Source organism: Halichoeres trimaculatus, unplaced genomic scaffold (genome assembly GCF_033239565.1).
Source record: "Halichoeres trimaculatus isolate MK-OKI-2021-1 unplaced genomic scaffold, fHalTri1.1 fHalTri1_scaffold_6, whole genome shotgun sequence".
NCBI lineage: Eukaryota > Metazoa > Chordata > Actinopteri > Labriformes > Labridae > Halichoeres > Halichoeres trimaculatus.
This window is the reverse complement of record NW_027437184.1, coordinates 23864229-23881981: the sequence shown is the minus strand read 5'-3', so window position 1 is coordinate 23881981 and position 17753 is coordinate 23864229. Positions and strand designations below refer to the sequence as shown.

The following is a 17753-nucleotide window of genomic DNA, read 5'->3' as shown; positions in this document are numbered from 1 at the left end:
TGTCCTGTGTTTTTGTGCTTCTTCACTCTCTGCCTGACTAATGCTTTGTCTTCTACCTTTTTTAGAGCTTACACAGTTGCATGATCAAGTAAACACAGAGGTGTAACAATAGGAGGATGGGCTATTGAGGTTTAAGCAACAGCCTAAATCTCTGTGGCTAATTAATTTACCCTGCTTTTACTACAACATCCTCCTCTCATATCTCTTTTTCTCAAATGAACAACCATTCATTGCATTTTTACTTAGAAATGAAACCAGATCAACAAACACTTTGACATATCCTACGATGTACTTAAACACATTGTCACTGCTCTAATCTGCTTATTTGCATTAGGTCCCATCACAGCTTAGTGTGACATCAGTCATGCAACTTATTCAAATATGTTTATTTGCCTAATGATCGGGACATTTAGGGCTTTTCTGTACTTTCTATGAAACAGTTTTCTCCCAAAATATCACACAAGAGAAGAAAAATGCCCTACAAACCTCTTTCATTGAAATGAAGGATTTGCCAACATGAAAAATTAATTGTACTGCGCCATAGTTGCAGTATTAAATGTTAAAGACGGCTCATTTCAAGTCGTATGACCTCTTACAATGTTCCTCGAAACTTCAAATTTACTGCAGGTATCAGCAGCCGCGCCTTGAACAACTAGAGGATTGCATTTCCTTGCAGCAAATGCGTTGGAATGCTGAGGTTGTCGCTGAATGTTTTGAGTAGTCAGTATAAACAGCTGTGTGGTTCCCATGGCGATGGAACATCTCCATTTATTTTAATGAGTAAAAAATTGTTTAAAAGATTTTAAAAGAGTTTGAGGGTTAGAAATGTGAAAAATACAAGCACTTTTCTCCTGAACATGATGAGTTGTTAAAAATTTGAACAGTGAAATCAGACAAAATTTGAAGGCTGAGAAAATTCCAAAAAATATACATAAGTATAATGAGAAGAAGTGGAATAAAGTGAAGGAAGGAATACTTCATGTTACAAAAATTCCTTCTTTTCTGTCAACTCATTAACATGTGCATAATATTTTAACTTTTGTTTTTTAGGTTTAAAAAATTGCAGATAAACACGGGATCTCACTTTCTGGTAAAAGAAGTCAGTATAAAACAGAAATACAAAGTTTAATAGAAATGTGTTGCTGTAATTTTTGATGCAAATTCATGCCAGTCTCATCATCAAGCCTTCATTGGATCAAAGATCTCATTGCTGAAAAGGAACCCAAAACTCTGTGCCAAGTCCTTCAATGCACTCTGCAAACAATCATCCATAAACACACAGTGTTCTCCGTCACAAAATGACTCTGAGACAGATTACGTAAGCCTACAGTTTACTGTGGAGACTGAGCCTTTCTGTTTCTCACTCCACTGATCTGGGGAAATGCTCTTGGAGGGCATGACGCAGTGCTTCCTTCAGTCTATTTTCCTCCCCACATCTTCTATATTTAATGCTTATAGATTTTTTTTAGCCCCTCACAGACACAGTTGCAGTTTAGGCAGTTTTTTTTGTAGTACAGCATCTCTCGATTGTAAAAGTAAAGTGTGCAAACAGAAACATCAAAGAAACAAACAAATCAGGCAGAAGAAGAGTGTAGCGTTCGTGACTTGAGATGGTTGTTCTCACAATCCTGTTTGTATCCCAGGAGACGGGCACTTTACCCGCAGAGTGGCGTAGTAAAAATAGAAGCATTGAGCTGATCATAGTGTCCTTAAAAGTATTAGTATGTGCAGGATATCTAATTACAAAACCATTTTTCTCACAAGGTCGGAGAAAAAGAAAGTCCAAAACTCCAAATCTGTATTTTTGTGCCTGTTTTCACCTTGTTACTCTTCTATTTGTTAATGTAAATGAATTGTTGTTGAATTAGACTGAAGATGATAACACTGCAGTACCTAGACTGATCACTGGTAGAAAGGAACCAGTTTTACCTTAATTGTTCTTCGTCTCTTTAATCTTTGCTTTCTCTGTTTTTACCTTTCTGGTTCTCGGTCAGTTATGTAAACCAAATCACGTAAGAGTTTTGGAGGGAACATTTCACCTTGTGCCACCTTTTGACCTATTTCATGCAGGACGTTGCAGACCCCCATAGGGTGGGAACAAAAGCTTTAGATTTGAATTTTTGCAGTAAATGCTAAATCTGTGAATGTCAATATGACTCTCAATGTGGAGGGACAGACATAAAAGATCAATTTATACTTTCGTATGGCATTTTGGTAGCTGTGCTTCATTTCCCCCCGGATGTGTCTGGCTGGTGCTCTCATTCACCCATGTATCCACCCACTCAGTGTGAACAAATCTGCCCCCTGAAGAGCATGGGTATGTGAAGAAGTGTCAGCAAGTATGAACCGGATAATTTAAGTGTTTAATATCATCTGCCGTCAGGTCTTTTTTTTTTTTTTTTTTTTACAAGCTTGGCCTAAAGCAATACAAACACTTTTATGTGGCATATTTCATCACAGTAAACTGCAAAATTTAATCACTGAGCTAATGTGTCATCCACAGAAACATTTACATAGCCTTAAAACATGTTTCCTAATTTTAATTTGCATTGATCCTTTCCTGCCTGCGTGACAAACACCGTGATATTTTTCTCATGAAATTACACTTAACACCTTTGAGGCGGCGCTGAAATATCTGTGATTAATACCACAAGAAAAGCCAAAAGGAGGAGGAGAGGAGGAAAAATTAATTTTCAGTCACATGAAACAGACCAGTGTCCATGGTGATGAGAGGATATAAATAAATAAGCTTCGAGAATATTTTCACCTGTTTGAAGAAAATGTTGCTACCACAGTGAAGCCGATTCATGGAGCAGAACAGAAATGAGTCTGATAAAACACAAGCTGCACGTTTAGTAGTGAGCACTGAGCTGCTTTTCTCCTAAAGTCAGGCCGTTTGCTTGTGTTTTTATCCATTTACATATTCATAATGAGTGAAACCTCCAATTTTCAGCCCTTCAGGCTTTGCTGTTTCGTCCTGTTAGTTTAAAAGCTGCTGCCGCTGCTGCCGGGCGCAGCAGCCTCTGAACCCTGCAGCAACACTGCCATGCCTCCTACACTCAGATATTAAGTCTAGTGAGCCCCCGCACTGAGCATGCTCAGACAACCCTGCTGCTGGATCTCAAGACAGGAGTTTAGCAGTCATCTGCACTGGGAAGGATGTGACAAGAACAGTGGGAGGCCATAGAGCTGAGAAATCTGCCAGTGTGAAGCAGCCAAAAGCTGCTTTAACAGAAACTCACACCTACCAGCTAAAACACATACAGGCCGTTAAAATGTGCACAAAAGAGCAAAGCTTTTCACGAAGTTTCAGAAAAATTTTACAGTTCAATCCATTCATTGGATGGCGTTTTGTGATGAACAGCCAAAAACTGCAGCAGTTTTCACACATTTTTACACAGCGTAAACACCCCTAGATAAGATGACTAACAGTGAGCTGACTGGGTTTTATCCTGAGAAGAAGATGGGATAGTGATCAATCAATGTGTCTGAAGCTGTCAAATTTAATCTGAAGTAGTATGGTTAAAATCCACCTGTGACATTCAGCCTTTACAAGTGAAGTCCAGGGGAAGGCTACATGTTGAATGCTACATCACTGACAGTTAGATCTTAAGTCATCCCAGCAGCACTGTCAGGCTGAACTCAAGCAATGAAGCCCTCAAGCCCCTAGCCAAATCATGCTACTATGCTCACAACACTCCTGCTGATAACTTGATTTGCTTTGTATATTTAGATCTGGGTTTAGCATGCTAACATGCTAATGTTTTCTGGTTAGGCAGGGTGACCCTGCATCCTCTGTTACCTGGACATGTCCTCCTGTTTGTTATAAAGTTCTCCAAAATGTCCTGGTTTTTGGTTCAGGTTGTTCAACAGACCATTAATATTTATAATAAAGTGCTGCACTGGGCCTCTGACATTATTTGGGTGTATCTACCTGTCGAGATGTTCAGAATGCACACTGCTTGCGTCATGGCGCGAAAGACCCTGGGCACTCCTCCTATCAGATCAAAACATAAAACAATGCTCTTAAGGGACCGTGCCACGCTCAGGAAGTGCGGAAGTGTAAATGAAATTTTACAGACAAACGAAGCACTTGCGGTCACGCTGGCCAAATGAACGTGACTTTAGGGTAGAGGATGTGAGCGTAGTAGAGCAGCGAGAATTTCCGCTCAGTGCTTCCCTTTCATTCCACACTTGCTTGCTCATATGTGCTTGCATATTTTACTTATCTTTAATTGAAGCTTTAGACCCCAAACAGGTGGGAGGTAATGAAATATTTGTACTTGGATACTGTACTGAAACAGATTTTGGACCAGACTGGACCTGCTCCACCTCCCCCCAAAAAATCCTGCTTTGCGCTCTTTTCAAAATTTGGCTGCTCCACTCCGCTCACTTGCTCTGCTCCAAGGTTGAAGCGTGCTTGGGCACGGTGTGGATAACCAGTTTGACCATGCTCAGAGGAGCTGCTGTGTGAGAGAGGACGACTTGCCTGTCTGAGTGTTATGGGCAGGGGAGGGACTCAGCACTGCGCTCTGTGCTGCTCGTTGAGAAGCAGCGCGTGGTGGAGATCAAGACATGCTTTCACGTCTGTCTCCAAACTCCAGAGAAGTTGCTGGATATGTCAGTAGCCTTTTTTTCTTCTTCACAAAAAAAACAAAACTCTAGATTGGTCTGAAAAGTCACTGAAGCAGCAACAGGGCCGCTAAGTTGGCAACAACCCATGTGTAATGTTACATCCTGTCACTAGTGGCATTATCAGAGCTTAATCATGTGATCAACCCTTTAGGCACTGAAACTTGGCACTGACAGATGAGGCATGTTTTGATACTCGGTACAACCAAAGAATTTCGATCGGTGCCATAGACAAACCAAAGTTCGGTACCCAGCCCTAGTTTTAGATAAATGTATGGGTTATAAATAGGGATGCACCAATATGAAAATTTTGGCTGATACAGATATTATTATTATTGTTATGGCCGATCACCTATATTTACCGATATTGATATTGGTAAACAACAAAACAAAAGAAAAACAATCTGAGATGATGTGTCGAGTTAGTGCAGAGAGAAAGAGTGGCGCAATCGCGAGAAAAGACGACCACGGAGAGGATCAAAGGAGGAAGCGCTTGAGATGAACATGATCAAAAAAGTACATTTTGTCTGTTGTTTGGATCAAAAACAGGAATAGAGACATAAAAGAAGAGGATCCACTCTTCTTTGGTAGTGTTGGTCTTTACATAGTCCTAGAAAACAATATAATTTGGGTCTTGAAAGATCATTCAAGATGCCCTGAAAATGTCTGCAGCTAATGAGTAAATAACGGCCTGCTTTTTGAGTATCTTTGTTGTCTTTTAATTTTACTGTCTCTCCAAGAAGCCAGGTAAGGTGTCCTCTTTTTTTGGTCATCGGAAAATATTTTGTGTTTATTTACCGTAATATTCATGAAGAAATAAAAAGCCTAAATAAATGCTGAAGGCTCTGGATGAAAAAGCTGTAACATGCTGGAGGTTACACACCAACTAGCAGCTTAGCTTAAACATAAGTTTAGAGTAGGCAGCAGCAAACATAAAACAACATTTCACTTTTGGGGTCATTTGTGTGAGGCCATGAAATGATTAAAATACATCATCCCATTTATGTGTTTATTGTAAAAGTTTGTTTGGTTAAATGATAAATAATTTACTCATTTTTCTCAAACTATACATAGACAGGTTTGATGATAGTCAACCACTCACTGATCAGGGGGAGTATCTCATAAAGATGAAAAGAAAAGTGTAATCAGCCTGAATCAGTATCACATACTGTATATGTGGGGAACACTTGACTTGAGAGCCAAGATCTTGTACAACACTGAAAAACAAAGCTCTGTCTCAGCTGCTGCTTAAGAGGGTTTGGCGATAAAGGAAAAGTTCACTGCATATGAAGAGAACAGGAGTTGCTTAATACAGCCCACTGTGTTAGGGCAGAGCTGCAGCCACAAACACAAAACATCCACTTTTTTCCAGAGAAAACAGAAGAATGTCAAAGATCAGAAATGAGCATAAAAATCCAGCTACTGTTCACTGCAGTTGTTGAATTTTACAGTTGTTAAATTTGCTTAGATTTATTCTGTCTTACTGACAAACCTCTGACAAAATTCACTGCGCCCAGTGCAGCCTGCGGAAGAGCATTGTTTAATTATCCATGGCAACTGCTGTCCTGTTCATTCAAGTCCACGGGGAACAATTAGGATGTGCGATTTCACAAACAGCAGCCAGCACTCCAATCAAACACAGCGCTGGTATCTCCAGCATTTCAAAGCTGGCTCAAAGGGTTGAGGAGAAACAAAAAATGAATCCTTTTTTTTTACGCTCTGCACCTCACCACCCACTTCACCTCCCACTCAGTTGCATAATGTATGAGGTTATTTAAACATGTGTCCAATTCTTTAGTAAAACTGCGAGTAAATGGATCAATAAAAACAAATTAACAGATAGATGAAGATCTGCTGTCTAAACTGACTGAGTGATCCCAATCAGACAGTGTTTTTGATCAAAACTAGCCTTTGTGTAATGGTAGAAAAATAGTTTCCTTTCATTTGCAGCTTTCTACTTTGCAGAGATGGCATAAGTGTTTTTTTGTGATCTAAGTGTGGAGGCTTGTTAAAGATGTAGCAACGATCCAAAATCAAGCTCATGCAGAATATCTGCTGCACAAAATTGTTATTCTTCTCATAACAGAAGTAAGAGGTTTATTTTTTTTACATGAGACAGCGGCTTTAGTCTTTGCATGAACAGGTTGATCACCTGCAGAGCAGACGTCAGAGGGGGAAACACAGTAAGGGAGGATTTTCCACCAACTGATCCTGGACAGTGATCTTGCATGGGTTAAAAATATTAATACTGGTTGGTAAAATTACTCACTGTCTCAAGTCTGATTTGTGAAAGGGAACATGTTACTGTAGCAGCAGGAGATGACTCACCCTTCCATCGGATGTGGGGTTATTCATCTCTTTAGGGAATGATCTTCTCCTCACACTCTTAGTGTGCCAAAAGCACAAGATAAAAAAGATTATACACAAGTTCCAAACCTCAAGTCAGAGCCCAAGTCTGGAGTCCTTTTAGGGGTAGATCAAGGTCAAGTCTCAAGTCATGTTACAACTTGAGTCAAAGTTTCTACTGATATCCTGTTAACCACACTCAGAGAAGTCATTTCCTGGTTACATTACTTAATGATATTTCTCTTGATTCAGGTTCTTGTATGTGTTTATAGCTCTGCTTGGCATTTTCTAAAGCTCTGAGTCCCCCCTGGATGACAAAATGCTTTTTGCCTTTATCCTAATCTAAATGCAGGTACTATGTTTCAGTCCTTCCAATTGCAAATCTTGCAGCCGTTTCTCTCCATCTAACTGATATTTATGTATTTAGGAGTTTTTTTCTTTGTACTGAATGTCTTGTTGAATGTAAAAAACAACAACAACAAATAGATCTCTTCAACCAGGGGTCCCCAAACTTTTCCCATTAGGGCCAAAAACTTTTCCCTTCTCTGATGGAGGGCCAGGGTCAGTTTGTAATAAAAAAGTGTGACGATTGCAGAGGTGTCCAAAAGTTGATGTTTATTGTTTTCCAGAAAGCCACACATAACCAAATATTGACAACCCACTCTGGGATCTTGACAGGAAAAAAAAATCAGAAAATAAATGATAGCACTATTGATGAAATATGTAACACTATTTATGAAATAAATAATAACTAAATAACCCTTTTAAGGTTTTTTCACAGAAAAAAAGACCATGAAATATTAACTTCCTTGTAGAAACCACTGTTTGCAGCTCTCTCTCATTAACTTCGCTGTAAAAACCGGAAAGCAAGCAGGCTAAAAAACCAAACTAAGTGATACAACACCTACCAGCACAATACATTTCACTACCAGTATGGTTGTAAAACTGGATTTTTTTTTTTTTTTTTAAGGGAGGGGTTTTAGATAGGGCACAAACTGCAGAAGGATGGATTAGAAAGTTATGTTCTATAAATGTGTAAGTCTCAATCACATGGACTGAAAAAAAAAAAAAATCATAGTGCGCCTCTGGTATTGTTTAGGGGGCCGGGCAAAATGTGAAGGCGGGCTGTAGGCGGGCCATAGTTTGGGGACCACTGTCTTAAACTCTCAGTCCAACCACATACTGCTGCTTCAAGATGACTTTTCTGTATCAGATATTTCAATATATGACATTATGAATTAATCTTCTGGAAGCCTGGTTGTAAAAATCATTTTTTATAAGTTTTAATCCAGTGCACTCCGTACTGCAGCTTTCTGTCTAAAATCTATGAACAACTCCTGGAGAGATACTTAGACCATGAGAAATCTACACAGAATATCTGGAGGTCAAGTTTGCAGAACTACATTATACTGCCATCTAGTGGCGTTAATAAAACAAAACAAAGGCTTTACTCTTCCCATCAATGCGTGGCTGTAGTAGTAAATATAGAGGGTCTGTCTCTGTTTTGTGTTGTGTTATGCACAAAGTACTTCTTCCACTTGTCTGTCAGCTGTCTACTCTCACTTGCAAAAGCACCCAAAGTGGTGCACAGAGAAAATACTCTGTTTCCACTTCAAAAATCCTGGATATGCCTCAATCAATATGAAACTGTGTGTATTAAATCTTCTGTTTACTAAATTGTGAAAATCAACAATCTAAATCAAACATGCATTTTGAAAGTGTACACACCAAGTCCACCAGATAGGAGCCATTAACATTTGTCCCCTTAAGAAATAAACCCATCGCCCACTAGGGGGCCCTGTTACATAAACTAGCTAGGGGCTGGTAGTGACCCCTTTTGCTGTGATTTGTTAAATCTGCGTTTATTAAGGAATGTGAATTATGAGTCAAGGGTCCCCTTACAGACATGACTGAAAAACAGACTATCTGACTTTCCCAGGGACCGCTCCTCAAGACGTTTGCCTTGTTGGTATTTCACCCCCAAATAAGGCCACTTCTCCACTTTGTTCACTCCAGAGAAGGCGGTTGACAAATTGCTTCAATTGGCTTGTTCACCGAATCTTTAAACTGGACTCTCACACTCAGTCTAACTCCTCTGCCTCTGTAGTGTGCATGACATGGCTTCAGTGCCCTTGGAAGTGGGGTTTCTATCATTGATTCTTTTTCCTTGCTATCATCTCACTTCCTTTGCTCATCCTGTGAAGAAAGCACAGTCTTCCCAAGTTTTGTTATCATTTTTCTTCCTTGGGACAAAAACCTCTGTTACATATTTGTGGAGGCAGTTGAGTAATGAAAACTCCTCCTGTGCAGGTTCTTGATTTCTTGTAAACGCCATCGTTGGTGTCACAGCCAGTATAAACACGAGTAAATCTTTGAAAGGGAGTATTAGCTAACACAGGCTTTCTGCTGAAACAAATGTTTAACCAAGAGTTGAACACATTTCTTCTTGAATTTAGTTTTCCTTATTTTCACAGTTAAAGTCCATGAGGGTTTGAATAGTAGGTACCACATGAAGCATGTTAATTTTATTAGATCAGTCGATCACACTGAAGGAGTTAAATAGTAATCACACCAAGAAGCTCATGACTGCTCAGGAACTTTGGCACACACCACTTTTTACACTATGCAGACATGACAGCGATGACTTGTGTGACTCTTAAGGACAGCAACAAACGAACATACTGTATGTCCCTAACTGAACCTGTCTTTATTCAGCCGTGACTTTGGTTTCTGTGCCAGAAAATTATGATAATTTAGTGCATTCACAGCCCAGCCTTTTGTACCCTGCCTTTGATTGTGAGCTTTTTTTTTTGTTACTCTTTTTGAGTGAGCTTGTATTTTGTCTTATTTGAAGTCTGCAGACCCAAACAGCTGATCACTGGTAGAAGATCACAAATGTGTTTCATCTGAGAATATTGCAAAGATGTGCATCCTGATGGTAAAGTGAAGCCCTTAAAAGAGAAGCACTTAAAATTTGCTGAATTCCCTGGTACAGCAGTTATTAGCCTAGCTTCTGATCTGGTTCTCTGTCTACTTTTTCTTCTTTCTGGATAGCATACCCTGAAAGAAAAAAGATTTGCCTTGAACCTAGTGTCATAATTCACTAGTTTATTGTCTCCCACAAAATCTTTTGAAAAACCAAATTCTTTGTGGTCTGCCTGTAACGGTCTGTTTTGAACTTCCTCGGTTTGACAGTTGATGTAATAATACCTGTCCCCACACCTGATATCTCGAACCTCACCTTTCAGAGCCTAGACCAGGCATGGGCAAACTACGGCCCGGGGGCCACATGCGGCCTGTTAAATGTTTTAATCCGGCCCGCCGCACTAAAAAAATTAAATAAATAAACCTTGTTAATGTTTTATTTTCCCTGCAATTCTGATGTTTTCTATATAGAGAGTTCACATTTAATATCAAAATATTACACAAACAATTTTGACACAATCTTTTTTTTTGTTATTTCATTTTTAAAAACAGGACAGAAAAATGTGTTTTTCTGTTTTTCAGTAATTCCGTTTTTCCGTTTTGGTTTTAAAACGGAAAAACAAAAAACAAGTCAGTTTTTTCTTTTTTTTTTAAATTTTGTTTTGAAACAGAATAACGAAAGAACGAACCATACACAGATTAAAAATCCCATTACGATTCCATTCTCTCATATTCTAATTTTAATTTCAAAACAAAATCAAGACAGCGAAAAATAGACCGTTACTTGTTTTCTGATTTTTGATTTGAAAGCGAAAAATTGAATAACAAGTCGTTATCCGTTTTCCGATTTTGGATTCTAAAACGGATATGGAATAAACGAATGATACCCTGATAGTTACCAAAGCACTCCATCCATCTGCTCCTGGTCCGGCCCCTTTGTCAAAGGTTAGAACCCGTTCTGGCCCACGAATCAAAAAGTTTGCCCACCCCTGGCCTAGACTTAGGGAAGCCTACCTTTGCTTTCCTCACGTTATTGCTGTATGTTTGTGTTTCTGTGGGAGTAAATATCCTCTCCCCATTTCACCCTCTGTGTTCACTTTGCTTAAACTCCCCAGTCCATCGTAAACACTGTTGATAGTTTTCAGTTTAGCCACCTTTAATTTCCCCCAAATCTGTCCCCTATCTGTTACATAAGCGTCTAAAACACCATAAACGTTGACATTTATTTGTTTGATTTGCAGGAGCTACAATATCGGGAATAAATGATATTTACACACATCAAAAGATGCACAAGCACAACAACACAAATATGGATATGGAGATAAAGGGAGCCACTCGGTGTTGGCAGTTGTAACTGTATTTGTTTTTGGGCTGTAGAGCTCTAACATAGGAAATGACCATGTGAAGTAAGCACAGATAACCATGATTTATATGAGATGTTAGAGCTGAGGTTACACCAGGTCCTGTTGTCACAGGGCCTTAAAAAAATAATGACCACCTGAAATGTGGATTTATGGACTTCTGAACCAAGGCTACAGTTTTTGAATAAGCAGTGACGCATGTTGTGCAGCTTTCTATGTAGCTTGACTTATTTGGGCTATTTATAACCAGTGATTTTTATTTTTTTTTCCCACATCCATTCCTTTTTGTCTCCTTGGGTTCACACCTGTATAGCATCATTTTATCAGTGATTCATTAAACAACATAGTTTTCCTAAAATCAAAACTGTTATATATTTTTTTTTTCATTTAAATAAGAAAATTAATGACATTGCTTAAGCAGAACTGCCAAAGTCTTTTATTTCACAGACAACAGGAGTAAAGGTTCTGAAAGTGTCTTTTGCATTAAATTAATTGCCCTGTTTAATCCATTTCTTATTCAAAAAAACCTTTGTGTGTTTCCCCTATTATTTTGTACCCAACCTTCTAATATCAAATGTGTATGGACACTTATTTATTTTTTGTTTAATTATATTGTTTCAAAGCAACATACATAAACAAACTCTTAAAACAGACTTTGAACTGTCATGAGAAGACGTGCTTCAGAAACTTTTACTGTGTCCAGACAGACAGACAAAAAATCTTCATAAACCCATCAATACACATGTAGGCATGTAATTATAAATTTCAATCCTGAAAACAACTAGCATAGCCTAGCATAACAGCTAATATAAGCTTTGTCCAGTTTATGTAGAAAAGCATCCTATGACGTAACGGTTTATCACGTGTACTTGGTACATTGGGACATTTTTGACAGATTTATTTTTGCATGTTGCAGTGAATTTCTGCAATGTGATTAAAAACAGCATGTAAACATCCTACTTCTCTTACACTTTAATGTCTGCCCATGAAATAAAGCCACAGTGTCTCCAACAAGTTTATCAGTCTCCAACTCCTGAGCTTCAAACTTGGAGACCTTTACTGTGCTGGAGACGTACGTGCTGAATGTGCCTAATAATGCTATTACAAATCCATCTTCCTCATTTCGGTGGAGTCAGCTGCATTTAATGCTCCCTATAAATGGTCCTGTGGCTCTATTCTGACTTTTTACTCCTCTGCTGCCTGACCTGAATCAGGGTTAATTTTTATGACTTCTATTTTATACTATATCACTATGCATCTGCTGACTTGATCACTTAAAGTTTCAGACTTTATATTCATGAATCTAAGAGTGATCCACGGCGCCATTCCCTTATCTACCAGAGTAAAATTATCTACCTGTCCCAGAGCGATTTCTTTCCCTTTCCAGGCTTCAACCCAGCTTCACTTGAACTCTCACTGACAGCACAGAGGCACCGAGGCTCACATTAAACATTAATGTTCCTCCCTGTGTCGCTGACGGTGCTCAGAAAGCATTTCCACACGCACATTACCTCTGATGCTGGTGTACAGCTGCTGAAGGGACCAAATAAAGGTGACACAACGTAATAATTCAGTATAAAGTCTAACATGTCCATGTGGTGCCTTTTAATGGGAATCCTGTCTAGTTGTTTTCAAACTTTTGAAACATCAGTGAAGTCTCCGAGGTCAAGCTGCTCGGGTTGAGTAAACTTATGCACTTTGTAAAGATGGAATCAAACTGCGGGTCACTTATTCACTTCTTCTGGCAACAGTTACAGGAAAGAAAATAAACCTTTCGTAAACTTTTAACCATCTGTGTCTGTGTGCTGTTTTCTGGGAAACTTACTGAGTAATCTATTGTTCCTTCTCTTCCTTCTCTTCTCTGTTGTCTTTTTTTTTTTTACTGACATTTGTTTGTTTTTAGCACACATTATTGCTAGGTGCCGCCCTGTTGGCTATGGCTGCCTTTTGCAGCAGCTCTCTCTTCTTTGTCTGTTTCTTGTAAATTTTTTGTCTCTATTTCGTAATCTTTGTATTTGGAGTGGATCGTTACTTTGTATGGCTCATTTGTTGGTCATAGACACTAAACTTTTTGTGGTGTCAGTGATATTTTTACTACTTTTTTCTCATGTGTTTGTCTGGAGATCATACATGTAACCATGGGTGCATTGTTTACATGTGAACTCAGCTGTTAGCAGCCTGTAGCATGTCAGTGCTAACTGGTGTAAGGCCCGATGTCTTCCCACAAGGTGAGGAGGAGGAGGTTTGGACAACGTGATGGTTCTCAGGTGTGAGCTAAGAAGTGACGACATGGACCTGTCCTTCCAGCCATCGTTATTGGGAACATAAGATCTATCTCCAATAAGATGGACAAGCTAGCTGTGCTAATTTAGCATCAGAGGGAATACCAGAGGGCAGAGTAGCATCATGCTATTCACAGACACAGCTACCAGCGCTAACATCAGACACCAACCCCACATTGGAAGAGCTTCACCTGCTTTGGGCAGACAGGATCTAGGAGACAGAGATGGAGCATGACTGAGGAGGCTCGGTCCTGGACTCTGTGGAGGTGGAGGCTGGCTGAACTGGACAATGATGGACAAGCTGTCATCATCTATTTTCTTATGGACCTTTTTGCACTTTCTATACACTTTCTTACTTTTGTTTTCTTGATTGCTGCTCTGACTCCTCCCGAATTTCTTTGTACTTTTTACAATGACAATAAAGTTCTATTCTATATTTTAAAAGACATTCAAGTAAAGTCGAACCACTGATTATAGAATTTCAGAGCAACCGGGAAAATAAGGGGGCACTTTGAAGACAAGAAATTGAACTTTAAAATGTTAATCTGAGACTTAAAAACATTGTATTTGTGGTGTACCCTGAGCTTCACACTTTATATCTTTGGCACTTAATGCCAAACAGTTGATGGAAATATGAAATGATGAGTCTGACTATTGTAGTCCAATAGATCCAAAGCATTTCATTGTTCACCAGAGAGTCCATTTCTCTCAATGAAGCTGGGACTCCTCACTTCCTTTCTTAATCATGTCAATATGTTTCTCACACTGCTGGGGAAGTCTTTGCCCATTACTAAGAGTCAGTCGTTTATGCCCAGACATGGGCGTAAGCTGCAGTTTTCTGCGAGACAGCCCACTGCAGCGAAGTAGCTCTCCGTAGGCCTTGTGGAAATCCCTGTTGAAGGCAGGATACAGGATGGGGTTAAGAGCTGAGTTGAAATAGCCCAGCCACAGCACCACCGAATGAAGCGTGTTGGGGGGGATTGACTTTCCTCCAATACCCATGCAGGTGAAGAAGGTGAAGTAGGGGAACCAGCAGATGACAAAGGCCCCGAGTACGGCTGCCAGGGTCACTGTCGCTTTGTGCTCCCGGGCGATGGCTGCAGTTGATGCTGTGCGTGCAAATGATGGAGTGGCAGCACGAATGCGCCTCGCCTGAAGAAAAAAAAAAAAGAATGTTAAAGACAGCCAGAGGACACGAACAGTGAGACTAGCTGTCAGTGATCTGATGAGGAGGAGGAAGAGAAACAATGCACGACAAGTGTGATTTAAAGCCTCAGGAAAGAAGACTTAAAATAAAAGGAACATGTGGTATTTAAGGTTTACTGTCATGCAGCATCCAAAAAGGCTCAAGAAAAATCAAGAACATTTGTAAAACTAAGCTCAGACCAGCAAATTTGACTCTTTAAACTTTGGTCTGTGGAAGCTTAGCAGGTCATGTTTTGAATTGACATTTCCCAGAAGCCATTCTGAGTTGGCCTAATGTATTTTGGTCACTTATGAAGAGAGTTTACAGGCACTAAAGTGACAAAAAAAACATTGCTAGGAGTTGAAATTAAATTTATCTCTAACATTTCTGGTCCATTTAAAAAAAAAAAAAAGTATTAAATTATCCAGACTGTCACTGGAATTTTGTTTGCTGTCACTTAAATGCAGGTCACTGATCTAAACTCACACCTTATTGGATATCTAAATATATGCATGACCTTTTGTAGCCCAGCTTAGCTTATTTAATGAAATAAAACAACCACTGACCTGTTCTCGTGCCACTCTGAATATGCAAAGATACATTCCACACATGAGCAGCAGAGGCAGGTAAAATGATCCAAAGGCATAAATAACTACATAGTTGTTATTCCATTCAAACTGGCAGTAGCGTCCCTCCGTGTCCTCGTCTTCAATGCTCCAGTCCGCGTGCTGCACTCTATAGTCAGCTGTGTTCAGGCCCAGGTGGATAGGCACAAAGGACACGGCCAGTGACAAGGTCCAGATGGCGATCATGCCCAGTGTCACCCTCAGAGGTGTAACTCTCCGGGAGTAGCTGAGTGGAGCTGAAATGGCGAGGTACCGGTCCACACTGATGGCCAGTAGGGTGAGGATAGAGGCTGTACACAGCATGACATCCATGGAGATGTAGATGTTACACAAGGTTCCCCCAAGGGGCCATTGTCCACCACGCAGCTCTGAAGTGGCGGACAAAGGCATCACCAGCAAACCAAGCAGGAGGTCCGTCACTGCCAGCGACACCACAAAGCAGTTAGCGATGCGCCACAGTCGACGGCTGAGCCCTACAGCCAAACATACCAGCACGTTCCCACCGATGGTCACAATGATGAAAGAAACGAGGACCAGCCAGCGGAGGGCTGTGGAGATCATGGTGATCTCCTCCTCAGGCACCAGGTCGCTGAGACAGAGCTGCTGGTAGTATCTCTGTATTAAAACACTTTATTCCCAAAGTCTCAACTAAAGCCAGTCTGCTTCTCCATCAAATGACCATCTCCATTGTATTGGTGGTTGGAGTTGAACAGGTTTAGATGGAGGGACAGAGTGGGGAGCACTTCCCAACCATGATCCTCTTCTATCACAAGACCATTGAAACATCTGGTGGAGAAAAAACAGTTATCATTAGAAAACACAATAATATACATAAAAAAGGCAATCACATGTATTCTGTATTCTGCAAAGCTGTGTTTTTAGAACAGCAAATTGATTCCTTTAAAACAGAAAATCAGCACAAGATCTGTGCAAGATCTTCACAAGAATTTATTGAAATGATGAAGTCATTGCACAAGAATCTCCAAACTTTTTCACAACACACTGACTCTGCCCTTGACATGCCTCCAAAGGGCTGGCCAATCCAAAGGAAGCAGGGAGCCTTAAAGAGACAGTAGCTAAAACAAAACATTACTGACAGATGCTCAAACAAGGGTTTTGTAAGAAAAACAGTAGTATTTTTTTGAGCTGTAAACCATGTAGAGCTACTATAAGGGAGCTAAAGGGCCAATATATTGCCTAAAAACCCCAGCACTTCCTCTAACTTTCAGTCTGCTTCAAAACAGCTGTGATGTTCCCAACTATCCATTTGGTAATGTCTGCCACAGTGTTGAAAATGGATACTATTTTTATGCTTTTAATGTCTTGCTTACTAACATAAACTGTAAAAAAGTGGGCGTCATCTTGCTCAGCTCGAAGTGAGGTCGCCACAAAAACTGCTCCCCCTGGTGACTGGCTGCAGTATAAGTCAAAAGATCTGTGTCTCTAGTCATTCCAGATGAGTTGTGGTCAAATTCTGAAAAATTAGTACTCCTCATAGAAATGTTTCTCACGTCCAATTGTTGTGGTCATTTGAAGATATTATTTGGCTGCCTTGTTTTCAAGTCCTCTTTTTTCTGAAGAGTTTCGTTTTCATTAGTTATAAGAGGTTAAAAACTATGTTTTATGTAATATTTATTAATGATGAACAGCTGCCGTTCTTGCGTATTTTTTTCGGTGATTAGGAAATATGTCAGGAGGTAGAGTCAAGAAGTGATTCGACGCTCGAAAAAAATATATAATTATTGTCACCCAGTTTCACTCAGATTCTCCCAGAATCCCAGTTGCCACAAAAACTGCTCCCCCTGATGACTGGTTGCAGTATAGGTAAAAAAAATCAGGCTCCCCAGTCATTCCAGATGAGCTGTGGTCAAAGCTTTAAAAATTATTAAACAATATAAAAGGAGGTAGAAGAAGTAAAAAGACCCTCGAAAGAAAAAAAAAAATCATTTTTGTCACCCAAGTCCACTCAGATTATCCTAGAATCCCTCACAGTCTCTTCTGCGCAGACTCTGGCTACACAACTGCTACCAATGGTGGCGCCTGTGACTCGGGTATTTTGGCTTCAAAACGGTACAGTGGTAAATGGTGCAGCCACGCTGTCCACTCTATATACAGTCTATGGTTGCTACAGCTTATGCGTAACAGCTCTTGCACTGACAAATGGGACAGAGGTTAGAGTGAACAGGTTCCAGCCATGGTATTTATTTCTTTTAAGCAGGTCTGGATGTCAAAATAATACAAGTTATGTTCTGATAAAAAGCCCACAGAGAAAGAGATATAAACAGAAGCCAAGGTTGGGGAGCTGTCCTCTAGGGATGAGAAAATTCACAAGAGAGAAAGCTTTTTCTAAAGCGTGGGCTGTGCTGTGCTATGCATCACTGTCAGGCTAATTCAA

At 40.0% G+C, this 17753-nt stretch overlaps 1 protein-coding gene and 1 long non-coding RNA gene across 2 annotated transcripts in view; one reads left to right on the top strand and one right to left on the bottom strand.

The window, feature by feature from the left end:
• Positions 1 to 17753, top strand: part of LOC141792057 (uncharacterized) — a 71663-nt gene that overhangs the window by 2850 nt on the left and 51060 nt on the right. The gene's annotated exons all lie outside the window — the stretch shown is intronic.
• Positions 14255 to 15919, bottom strand: hrh2b (histamine receptor H2b). Its single transcript, XM_074672320.1, has 2 exons — positions 15299 to 15919; positions 14255 to 14698 (listed from the first exon to the last, which is right to left on the bottom strand). The coding sequence occupies exons 1-2, from the start codon at positions 15917 to 15919 to the stop codon at positions 14255 to 14257; spliced, it is 1065 nt and encodes a 354-aa protein (XP_074528421.1).